General features: G+C 42.2%; 1 protein-coding gene across 1 annotated transcript in view; it reads right to left on the bottom strand.

Moving 5' to 3' along the window:
• FAM120A (family with sequence similarity 120A) overlaps positions 1-20792 on the bottom strand; it is a 103768-nt gene that overhangs the window by 43533 nt on the left and 39443 nt on the right. Inside the window, exons 6-7 of the mRNA XM_006903845.3 lie at positions 7073-7170; positions 6545-6825 (exon numbers count right to left, since the gene is read on the bottom strand). Coding sequence (XP_006903907.1) covers positions 6545-6825; positions 7073-7170 — 379 coding nt within the window. The remainder of the gene's footprint in view (positions 1-6544; positions 6826-7072; positions 7171-20792) is intronic.

Here is a 20792-nt window from a genome sequence, read left to right as displayed (position 1 = left end):
ACGACTGCTCACATCACACAATGATAATTGGAACCACTTACATAGACACAACGTTTCATCAGCCATGTCCTGGGAAGACCTGCTGAGACCCACACAGGCCACAGGGAAGTGGGTGACCTGGGCAGAAAGCCTGCATGAACTCTTTGTTGAATTGCCTGTATACTCCAAAGCATTACTCACTGCTGATAAAATTCAGGCTCAGAGAGAAGGAACCCCTTTCACAGCTACAGCAACAGTGACCAGATTCAGACCCAACCCACCATTCCAGACATTACCACATACTGTTACAAGGAAAAGCCAACCTCAGGATGGATTTTACGCAGACACACTTGATGCAGCAGACAAGCAACAGAAAATAATGATTCTCACAAGCCAGGAACAGTGGCAGGAGAAAGACCAGCACCATATCACTGGGCTCTGTGGATTCTCAGAGACGTGCTGCAAGGCCTAACCTCATTCCAGTACACTTGGGGCTTTTTCTGCACTAAAGCTGGTAGAAGATAGCAAATTGTCCTAACTACTGAATTCTCTCCTGCACATTTTTCTAGTCAGCAAGCTCATGTTGCCAGGATGGAAACAGACTGGGGTGCATTTACACCAAGTGTAAAAGTGACCAGTCACAGTGACTTCTCACTCCACTGTCACGGGTGTGGATTGCCTTGATGAAGCAGAAAAGACAGACAGCACTGACCACAGCTGACTTACCTGTCAATAGGAAAGAAAGACTGAGGTTAAATAAAACCGAAAGGAAAGGAAAAAACATGAAAGAAAGGTAAAAGATCAAATCTACAGAAGCAATACCTAGCATGTGTATAAGGTTACAGATACGGTCAAGCCAATTGAAGTTGACTTTCAACAAGCATGTGTACATTTTCATCTGTCTGCTCCCCAACTCAGGAATGGAATGGGGACTCGACTCACAGCTGTTCCTAGTCAACAGACTCCCACCCAGACCAGAGTTCTAACGGAGGGGCCTGGTAGCATCTACTGTAGAGCATGAAGATCTGGGCTCTTTATCAAAGGAAGCCTCAAGATTCACACATACAAACACCTTATAGGTAGTCTCCGCAGGCCCATAATTAAACTAACGCCACACATTTGGGTTTTTTCATAAAAAGCCGGGAGTGGAGAAAGTACTGGCCCTGAATGACTGTCTCGCACTCAGCAGGACTCCTCATGCCATACTGGCTGTGGAGCTGTCCTTTCCCACTTGCCAGGGAGGGTGCAGGGACACCAGATTGAGTGAGATGAGATGGACGTGGCTAGTAGATGGCTAGGACACACAGAGGCACAAATGATTATTAATTTTTGTCAATACATACAAGTAATTCACAGTTGTTTTCATGAGAATATGTTAGAAATCCTACCTTGTGTCAAAAAGTCAAAATATAAATGTAAAGTCATTATTTGTCTGGCACTATAGTGTAACAATCTGAAAGGAAAAACCTGCAGCTGTGTTTAGCCTGTCTGGGACCAGGTACCCTAGGGCAGGTAAAATGTAATTCCCTTTGTGAACCACACGGTTTCTCTGGAAAGGGAGCCTGAGAAGACTTAGAGTAGAAGAAAAACACCAATACCACTCAAAGGAAAAAAGAAGCATTAAAAAAAAGCATATTTCTTGAGACACTAGATCAAGGGCACTAAATGAAATTAGTTAGGTATGTCATATTACTCAATAATACTGCAATAACTATGCATGCTGTCAGATGGGTACTAGATTTATCGGGGTAATTACTTCATAAGTTATATTAATGTCTAATAACTATGTTGTACAACTGAAACTAATATAACATTATATGTTAACTATAACAGAAAAATTTCTTTAAAATTAAATAAGAAGTGCTATTTAAAAAAATAAAATCAATATTCTGGTTTTTTATTGCACGCAGTTATTTTTTAAATAGTGACAGCTATCACTTATTGTAGTTACTCATCAGCTAATTTAACTCGCAAACAACCCAGAGACACCCCCACCCATGCTGGGTGCACTAGCCCAGTGAGCTTCAGGTCACACAGTACAAGTGGCAATGGGACCCGGCAGGACCAGCCAGGGGACACTGGGAGGACTGGGCCCTGGAAGCAACAAGTCTCCAAGCTGGTCAACAGTCCCTCCTCAGGTGCTGACAGTGACCATCCACAGCCTAGAAGTGGTCCCACAGGGATCATGTTGAGGTCTGCAAAGCTTATTCCACAGATTGCTACCATGACACGACATCTCAAAATCAATGTGTACGTAACTGTACAAGGAAATGGAACAAATCTATACAAATAAAGTCAACAAAGTAGAGAAAAATTAAGTCCATCTTCTCTCCTAATAGCACTTAAATATCCACTTAGAAATGTCAGTAACAACATGCAAAAACACTAAGTGATATTTAGTGTACATACACAGTTACATTTATACACAAATCAGAAAACATACCTACATAGTAGAATAAGTATGGAAAAGGAAATATTCAGGGTACACATACTTACATTTACACACAAGTCAGAATACATACTTACATAATAGAGTAATTATAAATAAGGAAGGGAAAAGGCAAGTTGCTGTGCCTAAGAAAAAAATCTCATTATGGTAAAAATCAATGTTAGTTATGCAGAGAAAATAAGGTGTTTGAATATTTACTAATTTTTTGAAAACAGTTTATCTTGGGGGATTTCCTATAATGTATTTTCTAATGTTTCGACTCTGTAACTTTGTATTGAGATGGTAAGTAGAAAAAAGGTAAAACATAAAACTAAAATCTTCAAATTAGCAACCTCAGATCAGATTCAAATTTCTAAAAGCCAATGAAAATAGTATACAACCTTCACAAGGATTCAATTGTAATTCTTAACCAAAATAGGATTACAAAGATTTGACAAAGGTCAGGAAAAATGAGAAGAAAAACAAGAACACTGCCTTTGTTTTTGTTTTTAATTTTAACCAAGAATAGAGAAAAAAGTATATGTTGATAATACTCTAAGAAAAAGAATAAGAGAAAAAAAATGTTTAGTTAGAAAGCCACATATTTTTCTTACTTTCTTCAAAATAATTGTCATGGATGTGGAATAACTGCCCAGGCACTGGGCTAGTACTCTTATAGACACAGAATCACAGTAAGAACAGGAGGCTGTGATTCTGAAAAAGTGAAGGGACACTCAGGACAGCTGCAGTGGTACCCAGGCAGCTCATCTCAGTCCTGGAAGGGCCACACAACTCACCCCATCTGTGTACAAGGGGCCTCTCGCAACCCAAGACTCCTTGTCCGGCACAGACCTGCAAACTCTTCGGGAACATGTGTCCACTTCAAGACAACAACAGACACAGAAGTCCATTCCAGCAGTGTAGTAGAAAAGACATTTGAACACACCCAGTTGAAGAGGATAAAATGCCAGGTAAGGGAGTAAAAAAAGGGGATAGGTACAGGACAGGGCCTGCCTAGCACACACACACGTGTACATACGTACATGTACATATGCATACACATAGTGAAGGCGCCTGTGTCTGGATCCAAAGACCAGCCAGGAGGCACATTCACACCCAGCTGTCATCTGAACAACTGCTATCCCACAGGACACCTAAGTGTACATTTCCTTTTACATCAGAACATTCTTTGAGTTGGGACACACATATTTCTGCTCTTGCCAACGTGGCTGTGACGTACCCCTCCCACCCACTTTTGAGCTCAAAAGAAGCTAACCTTATAGGAGGAGTGCCCACACTCCTCAGACACCGCAAATTCAGAGGGCCTACCAGGACAGCCAAGAACTCGGATCCCACCAACTCTACCCATTTTCCCCACTGAACTTCACCTTTAAGAACAAATGTCTGCCAATTTCATAGGTTAAAAAAAGGGTATCTCATGTTTTAAGTTGCATTCCTTAGATTCTCTGAGAGAGAACATTTTTCATATTTTATTGATCATCTGTGTTCCCTCTGTGAACTGCATGTTTATTTCTTTTTAATTTGTAGGAAAGCTTTTTTTATGATGGGGAGGGAGATAATTCTCTTTTATAACAGTCCTCATCACCTATCAGCACCAGCCTTTAAAAAAAAGTCATTGATTTTCTGTTGTGGAAATGATTATCACTTATTTTGTGGACTCTTCCACATTCTGGTATCATTTACTCACCTATGGGAAGGTGGAGGGAGTGCAAATGCCTGAGAGAATCAAACAGAGAAGGGTGATGAGGGGCGACTAGGTGACGGGGAGGGACACACCCAGCTGGGGTAATGGCAGGCTCTCTCCTCTGCTGTTGCACAAGTCAAAGCTGTAAGTACTGTAACTACAAACATATCTACAGTCAATCAGAAGCTGTTATGATCAGAGGTGCTAGAGTCCGACTGTGGGGTAATTTCCAAGCTAAATGGCCTCATCACCTAGACACCTGTCCATTCTGAGGACAATGAAACTCAGATCGGAGCAAACTCACTTCCAAAGAAACTCTCCAGCCCCAGGGCTGTCCTAAGCAAATGCTGTGGGTGTTTCATCCGAGAACAGAGTTCAAACTCTACGCTATCTAGCTTCCACCTCACATGGCCTCCTGCTGGTCAGGCCACCCCTCCTTCCACCCCATATACATCCAGCTCTGTCCCCACTGCCACTTAAATCTCACATCTCTGGAAATGCACCCACTTTCAGTATCTCTTGTCCTATGTTTTCTTCATATATTCACCACTTGGGCTGTTCGCTTCTTTGCAAACTGCCCACACCACACCTTGCTCACTGGTAGACAGCAAGTGCTCAAGTGTTGCTTGGCTGAGTGGACGGATGATTTCTTTCCCTCAAGACCACCCTGAGAGCATACTGTAGGTCCAGGGGGTCTCAATTCACATCCAAACCAAAGGTAACCATCTCCTGACTTACTACTCCCACAGAGAATTGACCTAGGAGAATGACCTTCAGTTCTACACATAGTGTCAAGTACACACACACAACTCATTTGACGGGCTAGAATCCTAACCTTGAACTCAAGAAACCACCCTTCTTGGCATCTTGCCACAAGCAAAGGATGTCCATGACCAGGAATGATCCCAGGCCCTATTCTGCCTGGCTTATGACCCTGAAGCCTCAGGTACAAGCACCCTATTTCCTCTTCTATTCTTCCTTCCTCTCTATTTTAACCTTTCTGTCTCTCATTTGTTATAATATATGAGGAAGCAGATTTAAGGAAATTAAGACACTGCTAAGCCATAGAACTCAATCCACACCACACTTCACACAACAAGAAGGGTGACACACCCACGCCGACCCTACACAGAATCCACCTTCCAGAGGCTCTTGTAGAAAACACAGTGAAACCACCAAACTGGGGGTGCAGACAAGCCAGTGACAGAGCTCAGAAGTGGGAGAGGAACTGAAAATGAGGACAGCTCCAGGAAAGGCGATGCTGACCCAGACCTTTGAGAACAGGGCGGAGCTAAATCTTCACCAGAGAAGGAGGAGGAGCTCCTAAGCAATCTTACTAGCCTCTTGTGAGTCAAATCAGATGGGCAACTTGCATTATCTCTGAGTCTCTACCTGAAGAACAGGGTTGCCACCAGACCTCCCTGTGCCAGGCCTCTGCTGGCTCCGACACTTATCACCACATAGGACTCTGAGCCACAAAACACATAATTCTACTTCGTGTCTTACTGCTACCTACATTTCAGAGTCTGGAAAGAATGTTTCTTATTAAGAGGAATCTGTACTATACACATACCTTAATCTTGCTGATATGAGTTGATTTAAAAAAAAAAAAAAAACTCATAGTGCCTTAGAATTCCAGGGTAGAAGGGGTTGTGAGACATCTATCAGCTGTTCGCAGACTTCTGTGAGCTGAAGAGTCACTGGGCGCTCATTTATACAGATGTAGAAGTAAAAGAAAGAAGCTTTCTTTTCCTTTTTTCTTTCTTTTATTTGAATCAGGTTTTTTAGACACATAAGATGATTTAATAAGAGAAGGAAGACTGCACATTTAAGAATTCCTCAATCAGATTCTAATGAATTACAAATTTGAAAATTCATTCCCTTAGGAACACACAATTTTTAAAATACTCCTCTCTGGGGAGAACTCCAAGCTGAGTCTGGCAGCTTTCTAGGGTTTTGGTTATAGTCCCATGAGCTGTTGAATTGGGATTTGAGTTGTTGAACTCAGGAGGAGAGGAAATTCAGAGTTCCCCCCAATCCAGGAGCCGAGAGACTAAACGTCACAAATGTCCAACTAAAAATGCTTTCCACGGTAGGGGTCAGGAGGAAACAGCAAAAGAGAGAGAGAGTAAGAATCAGCAGCACCTAAGCAGACAATTTCACCGTGTTTGGGAGTCACACAGACCAATTTTCCTAAAACTCCACTCCAGCATAAGAGCGGGCCAAGGCCACAGGCCGGATGAATGGACTTTCAGCCTGGGAAGCCCCGTGGCAATGTCTAACCACCTTTCTCCTCTGTGTCTGAGGAATCCCAGTCCCAGTGCAGAGAGACCTTCACCTACCTGTAATAAACTGCACTTCTGAGAACAGCCAGCCAGCCAACAGGTGGCTTGCCCAGGGACTAAGAGCTACATAAGAAACCCACCACTCACTTCGCAGCTCCTCCACTGCCTTCATCATTGTCTGAAGATGATGACGTAGAAGAACCAGGAAAGTACGCTGAGTCCACATGATTGGGGCTGCCGCTTGGAGCTGGGTTGATCGGGGAGGACCGTTCATACAGTGGAGTATGTTTTCCTTCATGAGGAATGTTACTATAGTTGTTCTGCTCAGTCAGATTCTTTCCGCTTGTTTCCAAAGTGAGGGCCGGCTCAGCGAGGCTGTACGGGTGTGGACCCTGACCCGGAGTGCCTGGGCTGGGCCCCTGCGGAGCCTGAAACAGAGGGCAGAGGGCAGAGGGCACAGGTCACACACGCACAAGCTGCCTGCAAGACCTGGCTCCTGTTAGTACTCCTGGTCTTGGCTAATTCAACAAATACTGGCACTTGCTTCACATATCAATTGAAGAGCTTAAAACATTATTTTACTATTCATTAAGATTTGATGCATATGCAGCTGTCAAGGCCAGCTGCCCCCCAAGGCAGGGCAGACCAGCCATGGAAGGAAAGAAAAGGCCTTACCATGGGCTTGGCTTGCAGAGAGGTCTGTGGAATGTTGAGCATCTGGGGGGGGACATACGGTGGCACTATCCCAGGCATTCCAAATGGATTTGGTCTGGCTGTTTCATCAACATGGAGAGAAAATAAAACAACTGTTGAGCGGAGGACACTTCCCTAAAACACCACAGTGGCTAGCACATGTCCCGTCTGTCCTATGCCTCTCAGGTGCCAACACACCATTGGTTCCACTTCTCAGAAACCTTCAGAAATTCATGTTTAACATTAAAAAAATACTTAGCTTTATGATGACCAATTTTATACACTGGGGCTAGAATTTTAACTTTCAAGAATTTTCAGTTAACTTCTAATAGTATTTTTGCTTTTGTTTCCGAGAATGACTGGTTTGTCTTAGTCTTTAACTGCACAGGTCTTCTTGGCTACCTAGTCTCTCTGCTCACTGTTGACAAAGCCTGGTCCCTTTGATACCGTATGTAGTAGCACTAAGGAATAGAAGAGGGACAGAACACTTCCCCTTCCATTTGTAAAGCAATAGAATTTTTCTACTTAAACTCAAACTAGTTTCTTAGCTACTAACAAGCTTTTAAATATTAAAAAGTGTGGTTTTTGCTCCCTGTATTTTTGGTTTTTCATTGTTAGCAAAACCATGATCAGGTAACACATTTTAACATGTATTACAGGATCAGTAACGTGGGATTCTGTATTCTCTCAGAACATGACTTTATGAACCTACTCTGATGTGCACTAGCATTTGCTCATTATCCTCCAGCTGTCACAGTGAAGCACACGGAAGCCGTGTGAAAAAGCGGCTGCACACACATCAGGACTGGGTTCTGCATCAGCTTTAAGACGTAACACAGAGCAGTCACCCAGCCGGCAGCCTAGACATCTCCACGTCCAGGACCCTCGGTCACCCTGCTGGTCTGAGGAGAGGTAGCCAGGTGCAGTCAGCCACAAAGGCAAAGTCAGTAGCGTGATATGCACCCACACAATTGGTGACAGGGGATGAGTGTGGCCTAATGTCAAAACCACTTAAAAATATCAGAATTAATTATTTACTAATGCAGGAAAACAGGAAGGAGACTCCTCGGGGCTTTGTTCACTTGCTGAACAACTAGGTGTGGGGTGCCTGCGAGGTCACCGTGAGGCTGGGCCTTTGGGCATCATCCATGTGACTCAAGATGCAGAGAAAACACACACTGTGAGAACACACAACAGACCCCATTGGAGCCCTCATGGCTACACAATCTCTTCTTTAGGTTTTCTTTTTTTTTTTAAACAAAAACAAAAAAAACCCAAACCTAAACACATCTGAATGCCAAAGTCCTGTACCAAGAAGAGTAGTTCTTCAACCATGGAATATGAGCAACACCAGGCAAGAAACACACAATCCACCCCTGCCAACTTGCCAAGATAAACACATTTAACTTAACTAAATAAAATAATAAAGTACTCCAAATCCTCCCTCTCATTCTCTGAAAGAAAACTTCCACTGACACCTAACCTGGGGTCCCCTGAGCCAATCCAGTCCTCATAGAGCTAGCAGGGCACACCCTGTCCAGGAGAGCAGGAGCTTGGGTCAGTGCTCACTTCTTCCCACCCACTAGGGCTCACAAGCCTCAGAAGCTACAATCTCTTGGAAGATCCCATCTCCAGGTACCTCAAGCTCAAGTTCAGACATGCCCTAGTCCTGTGACCCTGGCTCACAGAAGAGAAAGCTCAGCCCAGCTTCCACCTCCCACTGAACAGAGACGACTATGGGACAGAGGCTGGGGACAACTACATTGGCACATAGCACATGGGGCTGGCAGCACATGTGCATATGCGTACACGTGCACAGACACACATTCACCATACACTCATACACACACTCACACCATACACACATACATAATGAGACATTCCTGATCAAACTAAGTCTAGAAGATCCCAACCTCCAAGTATAAAATACAAGACCATATAACTGTTAAAGTCCCTTCTCAGGTAATTCTGAATTGTGACCAGACTGGGGCCAAAGAATATTATGAAATCCATTCAAGCTCTAATATTATTATTTAAATCACTGTAAAAAGTCTAGTTTGCAATCTCTTGTAGCTGACCTACCACACTTAACTTCTGAGTAATAAAAACGAAAGGCTGTCAATTATGCAGCATCAGCAAACAAATGAAAATGAGTATTTTAGTTTACTCTATTTGGGGCCATTATATGCTACAAATGTCCTAAAAAGCACACTTTCCTTAAAACCAAAAAACCCTAAACTATATTTTAACTTAAAAGCAACACTTCCCAAGGAAAGAACATTTTCTAAAATCATATTGTAATCACTGACCTCAAATAAACCTTTGAGAATCCACAGAGCTAGTTACTATTCTATCATAACCTAGTCCAACAAGTGAATTAATTTGTCTACATTTCTCTGAAGGCTGCAGAAGTGCCTAATAAGCCAGGGCTCATCTCTGCATACTGCATGACTTCTTGTAAATCAGTTCTCGTTCACAAAGTCTTAAGCAGAGCCATAGTCTGTCTTCCATGTGACAAAGATATCTTTCTCAGAATTGACACTGGCTCAAGGAGTGGATGGAGCTTACTAACCGCCAGTTCCTCTTTCTCCTTTCACGAACACTAGAGAGGCTGGCTTTGGTTAGAAAAAATACACACAGACTAAATACAGAAGACAGGAGGAAAAAAATGTTTAATTATCGTATAAAAAATATTTTCATAATTCAAAAATTACTTTTTAAATATTAAAGACCTTTTTGAAAATAAAGAGAAAAGAAGTATTCATTGCAACCCTTATAGCTGTGCCTAGTTGGCTGTACACCGTAGTAGACAAGACACACCATTTCTGTATCCACTCCCTCAAATTACTTACTATGCAGGTATAATGCTGTCCAGCTTTTCTCTAAATTAAGATAGAATTTAAAAACAAATGGTGTTAACCAAGAAGCTATACTGAGAACTAGTCAGCCCTAACCCAAATTAACAAATATTCATCTACTACTAGGAATATTACCGCAGAGATGTTGCATTAAACAAAACAAATATTAAAGTATTTTTAAAAAAATTCTACAATGCTGATGGGTGCTGATGCATGATTTTCAAGTGTTACACAAAAAATATAGCTCTGAAAATTCAGATTCAAAGACAAATAAATCAATATATTCCCCACCAACCAACTTTAGTTTTCCATGCTTGCAAAAATTTATGAACTACATTAACCACATTGAAATGGTTTACAGTTGACCCTTGAACAATACAGGATTGAACTGTGCTGGTCCACTTATACATAGGGCTTTTTGTCCCCCCTCGCCCCCAAAATACACAGTATCCATGGGTTTCACATCCCCAGATTCAACCAACTTTGGATGGAAAACAGTATTTTCAAATACTGTTGAGAGTATTTGAGATACTGTTGAGGTTGAGAGTCCACAGATGCATTGTTCCATGACATTTTATATAAGGGACTTGAGCATCTGTGGATTTTGGTATCCAGGGGCGTCCTGGAACCAATGCTTGGATACCAAGGAATGACTGCAGTTGAGTTTTGGGGGAGTCAAAAGTTATATGCAGATTCAACAGCATAGGGGGTCAGCGCCCCAACCCCGTGTTGTTCAAGGGTCAACTGTATTTACTCAACGTCAATATTCTATAGAAGTTAAGGCACACATAAAGTTACAGGAAGGAGAACTTCATGTAATTTGTTTCCATCCTTTCCCCAGATGAATAGCTTCTGAAGGCAGGCTGGGATGGACAGCACAGTGGGAATCAACAGGAGACCAGTATGGCCTCTGAAGTCCATTCAGCGGGCCAGGCCAGACTGAAGATCAGACAGGACAGCAGAAGCAGGGAGGCAGGAGGAAAGAGAAGTCATCCCTGGCTTTTAAAGGACAGAATCTTGTTGATTTCCAGTGAGCATCAACTCCCAGCGGCACAGAGCTGGAACAGCTGATAGCTGCCTGGAGCTGCAGTGTCAGTCAGGCCTCACGGGCAGAGCCTTAGGCCACTGGCCAGGAGAGAAGCCCTCACATCAGAAGCCTCAGTACAGGTCTGAGTAAAATAAGATGATAAAGAAGCAGGGACATTCTCGGTGGCACTTGAAAGAATTACAAGCAATGGGGGAAAAAAATGTAGAGAAGTACATTCCAGGTCAATGTAAGTAAGAACTTTCTGAGAACTAGAGTGGGTCAACAACGACAAGGGCTGCTCTGGATGTCTGACTGTGGGCACAGGAATATTCCATGGCTAGGAGTGGGGCCTGGTCCTCATACGAGCAGCCCTGTATCCAAATCTCTTCTGTCCCTGAGTCTGGGTAGTGCATGTGTGGACCTCACAAGATACATATCACTCAAGTCCACCTGAGTCTTGAATAGCAAGAGTTTGGGCAGTGACAGATTCCTCCCAAATTTTATTCAAATCTATTCAATTCCTGGGTTCACTAAATCAGAGTCTGAATTGTAGGTATTTAATAGCGAAGAATAATTGTGCTTACACTGACTGAGTGAAGATCTAGAAAGTAGAAAAGGACATTTACGTCTCATTCAGCCACCAAATGGTTTCATAAGTCTATGATAAAACAGGACAAATCTGTTTCTGTCCATCTGTGGATTTTAGAAAAGCACAACCTAAAAGAACAGTCTAACGGCCTCTATTTGGAAGTCACTGGTAAGTTCAATTGACATTCCTCCTGAGGATGGCTATGAAGTCTCGGGAAGACACACTTTGCAGACTTTTAAAACAGAAAGCAGCTGAAAAAGAGGATGTATTTTCAGTTCTTCCAAATGACTAATTTTCAAGTTTAAAAAAAAACGACCTTTCAAAAAGCCACAAGACTAGATGGCCTATATCACTTCATATCACATCAACTAAAATAAACTCACTAAAAACTGAATGAAAGGTCAGGGGAACAGACTGAGAGAATCTGAAGATCTGCTTAGGGATCGAGGAGAAAGAATAAGAGGACCTTCTATTCAATATAACGTCTGTGCTTCCCTTTGGCAGAATCTATGTTGTCAGATCCTGGGGAATGACATCAATGCCATTTACATTGGCTTTAAAAAGACAAAAATCAAAAAGGATGAACACAGACACATCTCAAAAAAAGCAAATGCAGAATGACAAGAACACAGCATTTAGTTAAAAATCAAAGCACTACTATTTATTCTGTATTATAAAGTAAGAAAATATAAAAGCCTATTTAAGGGAAGACACATGACTTTTAGAAAAGCCTAATGTATTTCTTTAGCCCATTTCCTGTTTGCCCTGAGAATACTTGCCAGAGGCTCTTGTTATTTTCCACAAGATAACTCGCAGATTACAGTCCTAACCTTATCCTCAAAGTTTGCCATCAAAACAGGACTGAAGCAGTTGGGACAGCTCGTTTGAACAGAAAACAGATACTAAATGATCTAAAAAAAAAAAAAAAAGGTTTGCAAAGGGGATGGCTGTAACCAAATTCTGTGAACTTATGGCACTGAAATGGTATGACAAGGAGGTGACAATGTTGTCAACATTCCACAATGATACTGATTGAAGGAGACAAGAGAAATGGAAAGAAAATTAAGTTGCCATGTGTCATTGTGTATTATAACGAGAATATGGGAGCAGTGGACTCAGCTGATCAAGTGTATACTTCTTATACAACTGAGCACAAAAGGCACAAGTTTTGGTATGAGAAATTTTTTTGCCATCTTCTAAACATTACAGTGCTGAACTCCTTCATCCTGTTCAAGAAGGACAATCCTGAACAATCAGCCATGTAAACCTTAGAGTGACGCTGACTGAAAGAATGCTGGAAAAGCATCACAAGCCAGGGTAGCAATGTCTTCGAGGTCGTCTGTCCTCTGATGATGTCACACTTCCTCGCCTGTCTACAAGACATTTCCCCAAGAGCACACTACCAACATCAAAGAAACAGAATCCAGCTGGTCACTGCAAAGTTTGCTGCTCACACAACAACAACGATGGCAAGCAGATCTGGAGAGAAATGTGATATTTTTGTGCAGAATGTGATGTTCCGCTCTGTGTTGTTCCATGCTTTAAAATTACCACACAAAAATTATTAAATTCTAATCACCATATGCATTTGTTAAATTAGGATTAGAGACAAGTTCTGTTTAGAAATAACTTCAACAATAGTTTTTATATTTTATTTTCACACTGAAAACCAGTCAGACTTGCTTCGGCCTCGAAGAGTATGTTTACGTAAAATTAAACTAACGCTGGCAGCGAACAACACTTTTTCTCAATGGGAAATGGGTTAAAGAAAGATGTGAAGTGAATGTTAACCATTATTTGTTAAACTTGTTCAGTGGGCACAGAACTGCTCATGATATTATCTTTTATCTTCTTTTGTTACACTTAAAGCTTTTTATAATAAAAAAAAAATTAAGTAGAAACCGTGGAAAGGGTAAGCAAAGCTATAACTAAATATTACATAAATTTTTTAAAAATTACATTTCAAAAACTTATTAGTAAAGTGTAGTAACAGTATAATACTGAATGCCTGGTCACAAAAATTTTTTTAAAAATGCAATAGTGAAAAAACTGAAAATGTTCTAGATGATGACCATGGAACATGGTTAAGTAGATGATAGCACATCCACAGTGTGAGATATTAAACAAGTTTTGAAAACAGAAAGGCAAACCTATGTGAAGTGATGGGGAGCCTCAGAGATATACCACTGAGTGAGAATGGGCAAGTTATTGCACAGTGTACAGGGTTGGTACCACTAGTCACGAAGCCTGGATGTGACCAGCCCTCGGGGCAGGAGGATGAGGTCCTGAGGGCATCGGCTCAGTTTGACTGCCCAGGCAGGAACATCATGGGCAGTTATGTTCTCTCTCACTCCTGCTTGCTTGTACTCCACTCCCCCCGCCCCCACCCCAGCACACACATGTAATCCATCACCCTCTGTTCCGAGCACATCACACTGTGAATTCTGGATGTGTCCCACCATGGTCCTGACAGGGCAACCTGTTTCCTGAGACCCACCAGCCTTACTTATAAGCTGAGGAAGCCCTGCAGGCACCATGTACTTCAGAGACTATCTTCACACTCAGGAGTGATCTCTCCTAACTGTTGCTTCGCATGCTGGGAAAGTATATTGTTGGCAGGTAAGCCATATTTTCAAGAAGACTATTATATTAAGAGGACCTAGAATGCCCAGCAACAGCTGATGAACAATCTGGTGAGTGCCAGCTGTGCAGACCACGTGGCTACAGGAATCCACCTTTTCAGTCACTGAAAAGTTATGCCCTCCAGGAAAGCCAGAGCCCAGATGAGAGCCCATCAACAGTCCCTGGTCTCTCCTTCCCAATGGCTCAGAAGCCCTTCTGAGCCCTAGCCCTGAATCTAGAGGCCCATCACTGCAGTTAGGACGGCAGTTGTTTATGTTCCCTTATACATCGGTCACCAGTGTTTGGCATTTTGTGAACTGGCATCCTCCAACCCAGTCTGCTAAAATGTGGCCAGCCTTAAGGGCCTGTCAGGACGTGGGGCACCCCTGTACTAGAGAGAATCAGAGGCCTTTCTTTGTGGTTGCTGTATATAGTCTGTTCTTTGCCCAGTGGCAATAGCTCCTTTTTCAATATGGTCCTCTTTGAACAATTCTCTTATTTGCTGGGCAGTCTTGCTGCCCTGCAGCCTCCCCTGGTTGCCACCAGACCCCCTACTTCTCAGCTCCAAGGGACCAAGGGCACCATCACCCTCCCCTCTCAGTTTTCATCATCTCTGTAACAGGTTAAGCCTATTTAATCCTCCCTCCCATGTCAAATACTACGCTGTATGAAGTGTTGCAGGTGGGTTTGGAGGACTGGTGCCGGCCGCCTATCCTGCCCTCTTCCATGTCTGTCAGCACAGAAGAAGCTGCAAAGCTAAAGCCTATTTTGGGAGCTGTGAGTACCACAGAAGCCTCCTCTTCACCTCTGCTGATAACTGTTCTTGCCACAATTCCTCTAGCTGCACTGCTCTCTGTGCCTGTGGTTCCACCTTCTCTCCCTGGTCTGAGGCACCCATCTCGGGACTTCTCTATACAATGTGCCCTCCAGGGAAGCCCGCCTACTTCCACAGTTCCAATTAGTCCTCAGAGTGCAAACACAATAAAGACAAGCAAGAGGACCATTAATACAAAATTCAGGGTGCTGGAGGGCAGAGGAATGTGACAGGGAAAGATGGGGAGAGGGTTCTGCTATTAGTAACATTTGTTTCATTTCCTGTTCAAATACATTGTGACAGTTTCAAAATAACTTATATTTTTATAATGAAAAATCCTTCAATGAGCTTTTGTGGTCTCCAAGAGTAAGTCTAAAATCAGACTGCGCCCTGCCAGACAAGCATCACCTGACCACGATTTTCTCTGCTTCCTGTGCTCCAACCACATTCTTCTGTTTCTTCCACACCCTGTCTTCTCACTTCAGGACCTTTGCACACACTGTCACTTTTGCTTATACTTCCTTCTTATTGTCACCTTGCAAAATTCCTACCCTATCTCCAAACCTCACTCTCAAACTTTAATCAAACAGAGACAAACACTGATTTCATCAAACATTAGTTTAATTAGACTGGTCCTCCCTGACCTTCCTGTTCATATTCCTGTAGGATTCCTCCTCTCGGCGTTGTGCATTCCAAGGATTTGGACAAATAAATTTATAAAGACATGTATTTATAGTATCACCAAAAAAAAAAGTTTCACTGCCCTAAAAATCCTGTGCTCCTCCTGTTCATTCTGTTCTCACCTGTAAACCCTAGAAATCCCTGCCTGATTGTCTCTACAGTTTTCCCTTTTCCAGAGTTGAAAGCACACAGTATGCGGCCTTTTCAGACTGGCTCCTTTCACTTAGTAATATGCATTTAAGGTTCTTCCATGTTCTTTCATGGCTTAACAGCTCACTTCTTTTCAGTGCTATATAATATTCTATTATTTGGATGCACCACAGTTTATAAATTCATTTGCCTACTGAAGGACATCTTGGTGTCTTCCAAGTTTGGGCAATTACGAATAATGCTGCTATAAACATTCTTGTGCAGGTTCTTGTGTAGACATATATTTCAACTCCTTTGAATGAATGGTTACTGGATCCTATAGTGAGAGTATGTTTAGTTTTATGCCATTTTACATTCCCACCATCAATGAATGAGAGTTCCTGTTGTTCCATATCCTTGCCAGCATTTGGTAGTGTCAGTGTTTAAGATTTGGGCCCTTCAAATAGGTGTGCTGTGGGAGTTCATCTACTCTTCACTGAGGAAGGCCAGGAAGACACCATATATGCTTTTTTAGACTCCCTGGGCCTTGGTTTCATTTGGGCAGCTTTTTACATATACCAGGACTTTGTGTCTATGAAGTTTACATTCACAAACCTCAGGTAGCTTCTAGCATTTCTGTGTTGCTAAATTTAAATTCTGCCAATGATTCTGAAGCACAGCTATGGTTTGACAACTACTGATTCATTTAGCCAGGGAACCAAATGTTGCTGACAACTCAATTTTGACATATATAAGCATGTGTTTTTATTTAGACTGGGGGTTCTCTGGTGAGATGAGATGGACATTAACTTCTGTAATGGCAAGGATGTCAAAATTATAATCATCTCTAGATCCCCAGTTTCCAACACAGTGTTTCTGACAGAGTAAATTCTTTAAAAACAATATGAATCTCACCTGTCATTTATTTTAAAATTTATCTAAGAATAGATCATTTCTGGGAGTCCACAGTACAAAGATAACATACACTGGAAGACATTCTTTTTTTCCACCCTGAAAAAGACCACACACTATGCAGATCAGGCCTTATAGCATGTGAGTTTCCTTCTGTAAATTCCACAACCACTGAATAACTCTGTAAACATCTGAGGTTTTCTCAGTGCTACAGAGGACCATAGGCTCAGAAGGAAATCACGAAGACCAAGCAGTCATTCCCAAAGTCAATCCACGTGGGCCCAGCCAGGAAGGTTTCTCTTTTGCAAATACAGAATTCTGAAGCCAATTAAGATCCTGGTATAATGGTTCTGGGATAGAACCTAAAATTCCAGCCAGGTTTAGAAAACACTGGTTAGAGTCAGCTCTCCCATTTCTATTCCCAAGTGATACTCTCAAAACTCTACACATATTCCAATTGCTAAAATGTTTAATACAGACATTATGCTCCAATGAACAAGAAAGTTATGCTCCAATACTACCTGCGCAAAATTCTGGATATTTTTCTGTAGAATAATATAACAGACTATGGTTGGAAAATACCACTTATGACCTGCCTACTACTTATAAGAATATTTTTATGGGAACTATATCTTGGGTACTAATTTGGGATGCCAAGAAAGCATTTTCCCAAGTCCATTTTGCTTCTAGACTCTCAATTTCCATTTCAGTCCTCACTCTTCACTTAATTCCACACTGGGACTCTATTAGCATGTACAGGCAAAATCAATGAGCACTCTATCCAGATTATTTTTGCTTCTTTATACTTATAAGGAAAAAAAAGTGATTTTTACATGAATCCATTTCTTTTGGCTCCAACTCATGCATATAAGTTGAAATAAACCTTCCTTTCGAATGTTGCCCCAACCTCTCTCCAATCTCATCCCAAATTCCAGGCCAAACACAAGCCACCTTGAACTCTACACTGCCCCACACTTCATGCCCTTTGTGATTCTGTGCCAGTGCTTCATGAGTCCTCTGCTGTACAATTCTGATTTCTGCAAGAGTCAGAAGCATCAGGAAATGATCTGTAGAGTCTTTATAGGTACTTATCACCTACATTAACTTGCCTGAAAATGTAGCTCTAAACACCCCAAATTCTTTACTAATTATACCACTCTTCTCCATAAAACAGAGGAGTGAAAGTGAAATTGAATTCAAGAGTGTCAACTTCATTTATAAAATATTTACCTCGAAATGTCTTTTGATGATTTAAGAGAAACATAAAAGCACTTTATAGAACATTACACATTTTTAAGCTCAAACTTAAACCTAATTTAAAACTCATCAGCTCAGATCAATGCCAAATGTTAAGGAAAGTGCCTTTCTCTATCCTTTTCCTACTAATTCCCTCCTCTTGAATAAGTGTTCTAGTCCCAACTACACAACAATGATAGTTTAAACCACGACTGTCAAAGGAGAACCAGATATCACTTAGAGATACAGGAAGTGCCAAGTATGTCCTGTGAGCTCCTTTAAGGCTTTCTGACCCTTCATTCAACATTAATTACTCACTGCCTTTTCCAGCCATTATTCCTATAAGAATGACAGTGGCAGTACTTGCTGTGTAACAAGCATTCATTAAAGCATTTTACATATACTTACTCTTCACTTTCATGGAAGTATCCCACTTTAATAAAGCAGGACACCTGTGGCTGGGGGGTAAGGAATCAGGATACCCAGTCTCAGAACCCTGTCTCTCACCTGTCTCAACAGCATCTACTGGATGTCCCCTGTGCCAGGAATAAAACCAAGGTGCTATGATCTGTCTCCGTCACATCTCGCCTCAACTGAAGTAACACATGGTATTGAGTCACCCTTCTTTCAACAACATCTGCCCCACTTTCCAAGAGTAATCCTAAATCACATCCAATTATTTCACTCTCTTAATTCAACAACATTTTGTGGATTAAGTCATTCAGTCAAATACCTGCCCACTCGGGGTACAAGAGAGGTGGCAGGTGAGGTCCTGGCTCCCCCAGACTTGACATTCTTAAGAGTGGGAGATAGGTGTGAGGAAATGTGCAGAGAATTAAAGTGAGGTGACCTGATGGTAGCCCGGTGACTGATACAGCTCAGCCAGTCACAAAAGGCCTCAGAGAAGTGACAGCAAAGCCTGGATCTTGGAAATTGGAATGTCCCAACAGGAAGTCAGGGAGAGAGCTCTAGGCCCAGAGCTGGCACCGAGGCCCAAGGGCAAAAGCCACTGCAGCACACTCCAAGCAGGAACAAAGCCAGGACCTAGAGACCAAGAGGCAAAGGCAGAAGGCAGCAGGAGCCAGATGGCAGGGGAGCAGGGGGAACAACTGGGAGTTTGTTCCAAATGGGATGGGGAATGGCATAGACCAATGGACATTTTTTAAACACTACTCTGAAGCGGGGGAGGGCAGCAGAAGAGCAAGCACCTGTTCCACAGGGATGTCTCTGTGATAACCACAATCACAATGGGAGTGGGGGAGGGGGCAACAGAGGACTTGGCTTGCACCCACTGCCTCCACTCCCCTTGGTCCTGTGGCAGCAGGGGATCCATACTCACTGTCCGTTATCCATCTCACAAGGAAAGCCATCAACAGCCAGCACTTGCCTTTTATCTCTGTGCCCACCATGTACACAGCACATGCTGGCACTGTGCTTGAACAAGTGAATGAATGTAAAGGACAACTATTAGGGACATTTTCAACCCTAGGCTTAATTTTCTGAAACCAGTAAAAAGTCTAACTCCTCTGAGTGCCATTTTCACATATGAAGTGAGCATACTACAACAATAGTTGGCAGCAAAATTTCTCATAGTTTTATTGCTCTGGACTCCAAGAAAGGCATCCTGACTCTGGAAGGAGGCTAGTACTTTTGGTCAGTGCTTTCCAACCTTCCATGAGACAGTCACTATGAAGCAGGCTTCAGGAGAACGGTTTATAATTGTTGTTATTCTTCAATTTCAAATCTTTGAGTTAAATCTGGCCTTTTGCAAAAAAAAAGGCAACAAAAACAGACACACATCCCTGAATTTATGAAGGCATTTGTAGATCTGGAGGGTCTTCTATGTCCTTTGCATATTCTGCAAGAGGACACCTTGGAAACACAGAAATCTCAGCATCACCGCCACCTACAACCTTGGTCCTCATGGCCCTGCTTTTCTCCTCCACTTTCATAAGTCTCTAAAGTTTCCTCTTGATCCTTAATACTTTCCAGGATTACTACTGAGTCTGTCTAGGAGGTTCGGCTACAGTTATTTGTATAACTGCACAAATCTCATCTCAACAGAAACAGCCTACAAAGTTATCAGGTGAATATTTAAATCTCTTTAGATATTGTATGGTCAGCATACATCACAGAGGCCTTGATTTACTTACCTAAGTAGTGTGGTGGGTGAAATGCCACAGGCTTACTAGTCGCTGAATAATATCCAATTGCTCTCTTAAATCGAATAACTTTGTCATCTGTTCTAGACTGAAATAAATGTAGGAAAACCTTTGTAAATTAGCATGCCGCTGGTCATATGTTTCAACATATTTTATAACTCAATACATGAACAATAATCTGTAGCCTTTCAAGCTAGATAAGAGTTTAGAATGACATCAAAATCTTCAAGGAAAATCAATAGAGCAACACGGTTAACACAGAATCTGAAGTGAAAATCAGAGACTTAGGCTCTGGGATGCAGCCCTCAACTTCTCCTGGCCAGGTCCCTGGTGCTGTCAGGAGAGATTTTACTTTCCATGTCCAGCAAGTGGGGCCGTGGTTTTAGAGCCTCAGGGAGCAGAGAAGGAAATCACACAAACTTCACCTCTTTTACTAACTCTGACCTCTTGAATTCCTTACTTTCCATCACCTGAAGGGAAAGATAAGTCAGAGATTCACAGTTCCATTTGACCCCTTCGACACGTCTGTCTTCTTAGTAGAAATCCTATTAAGTTATGATGGAGATTTAAGGAGCAGCAGAGACCTTATCATTTGTCTCTCTCAATCCCTCCTCTGTGCAGGCCAGAGGAGAGGCTAGAGTAATCAGGTGAGATGCTAGCCTAACCCTCCCC

This window comes from Pteropus alecto, unplaced genomic scaffold, assembly GCF_000325575.1.
Source record: "Pteropus alecto unplaced genomic scaffold, ASM32557v1 scaffold260, whole genome shotgun sequence".
Lineage (NCBI taxonomy): Eukaryota > Metazoa > Chordata > Mammalia > Chiroptera > Pteropodidae > Pteropus > Pteropus alecto.
This window is presented reverse-complemented; position numbering and strand designations above follow the sequence as displayed.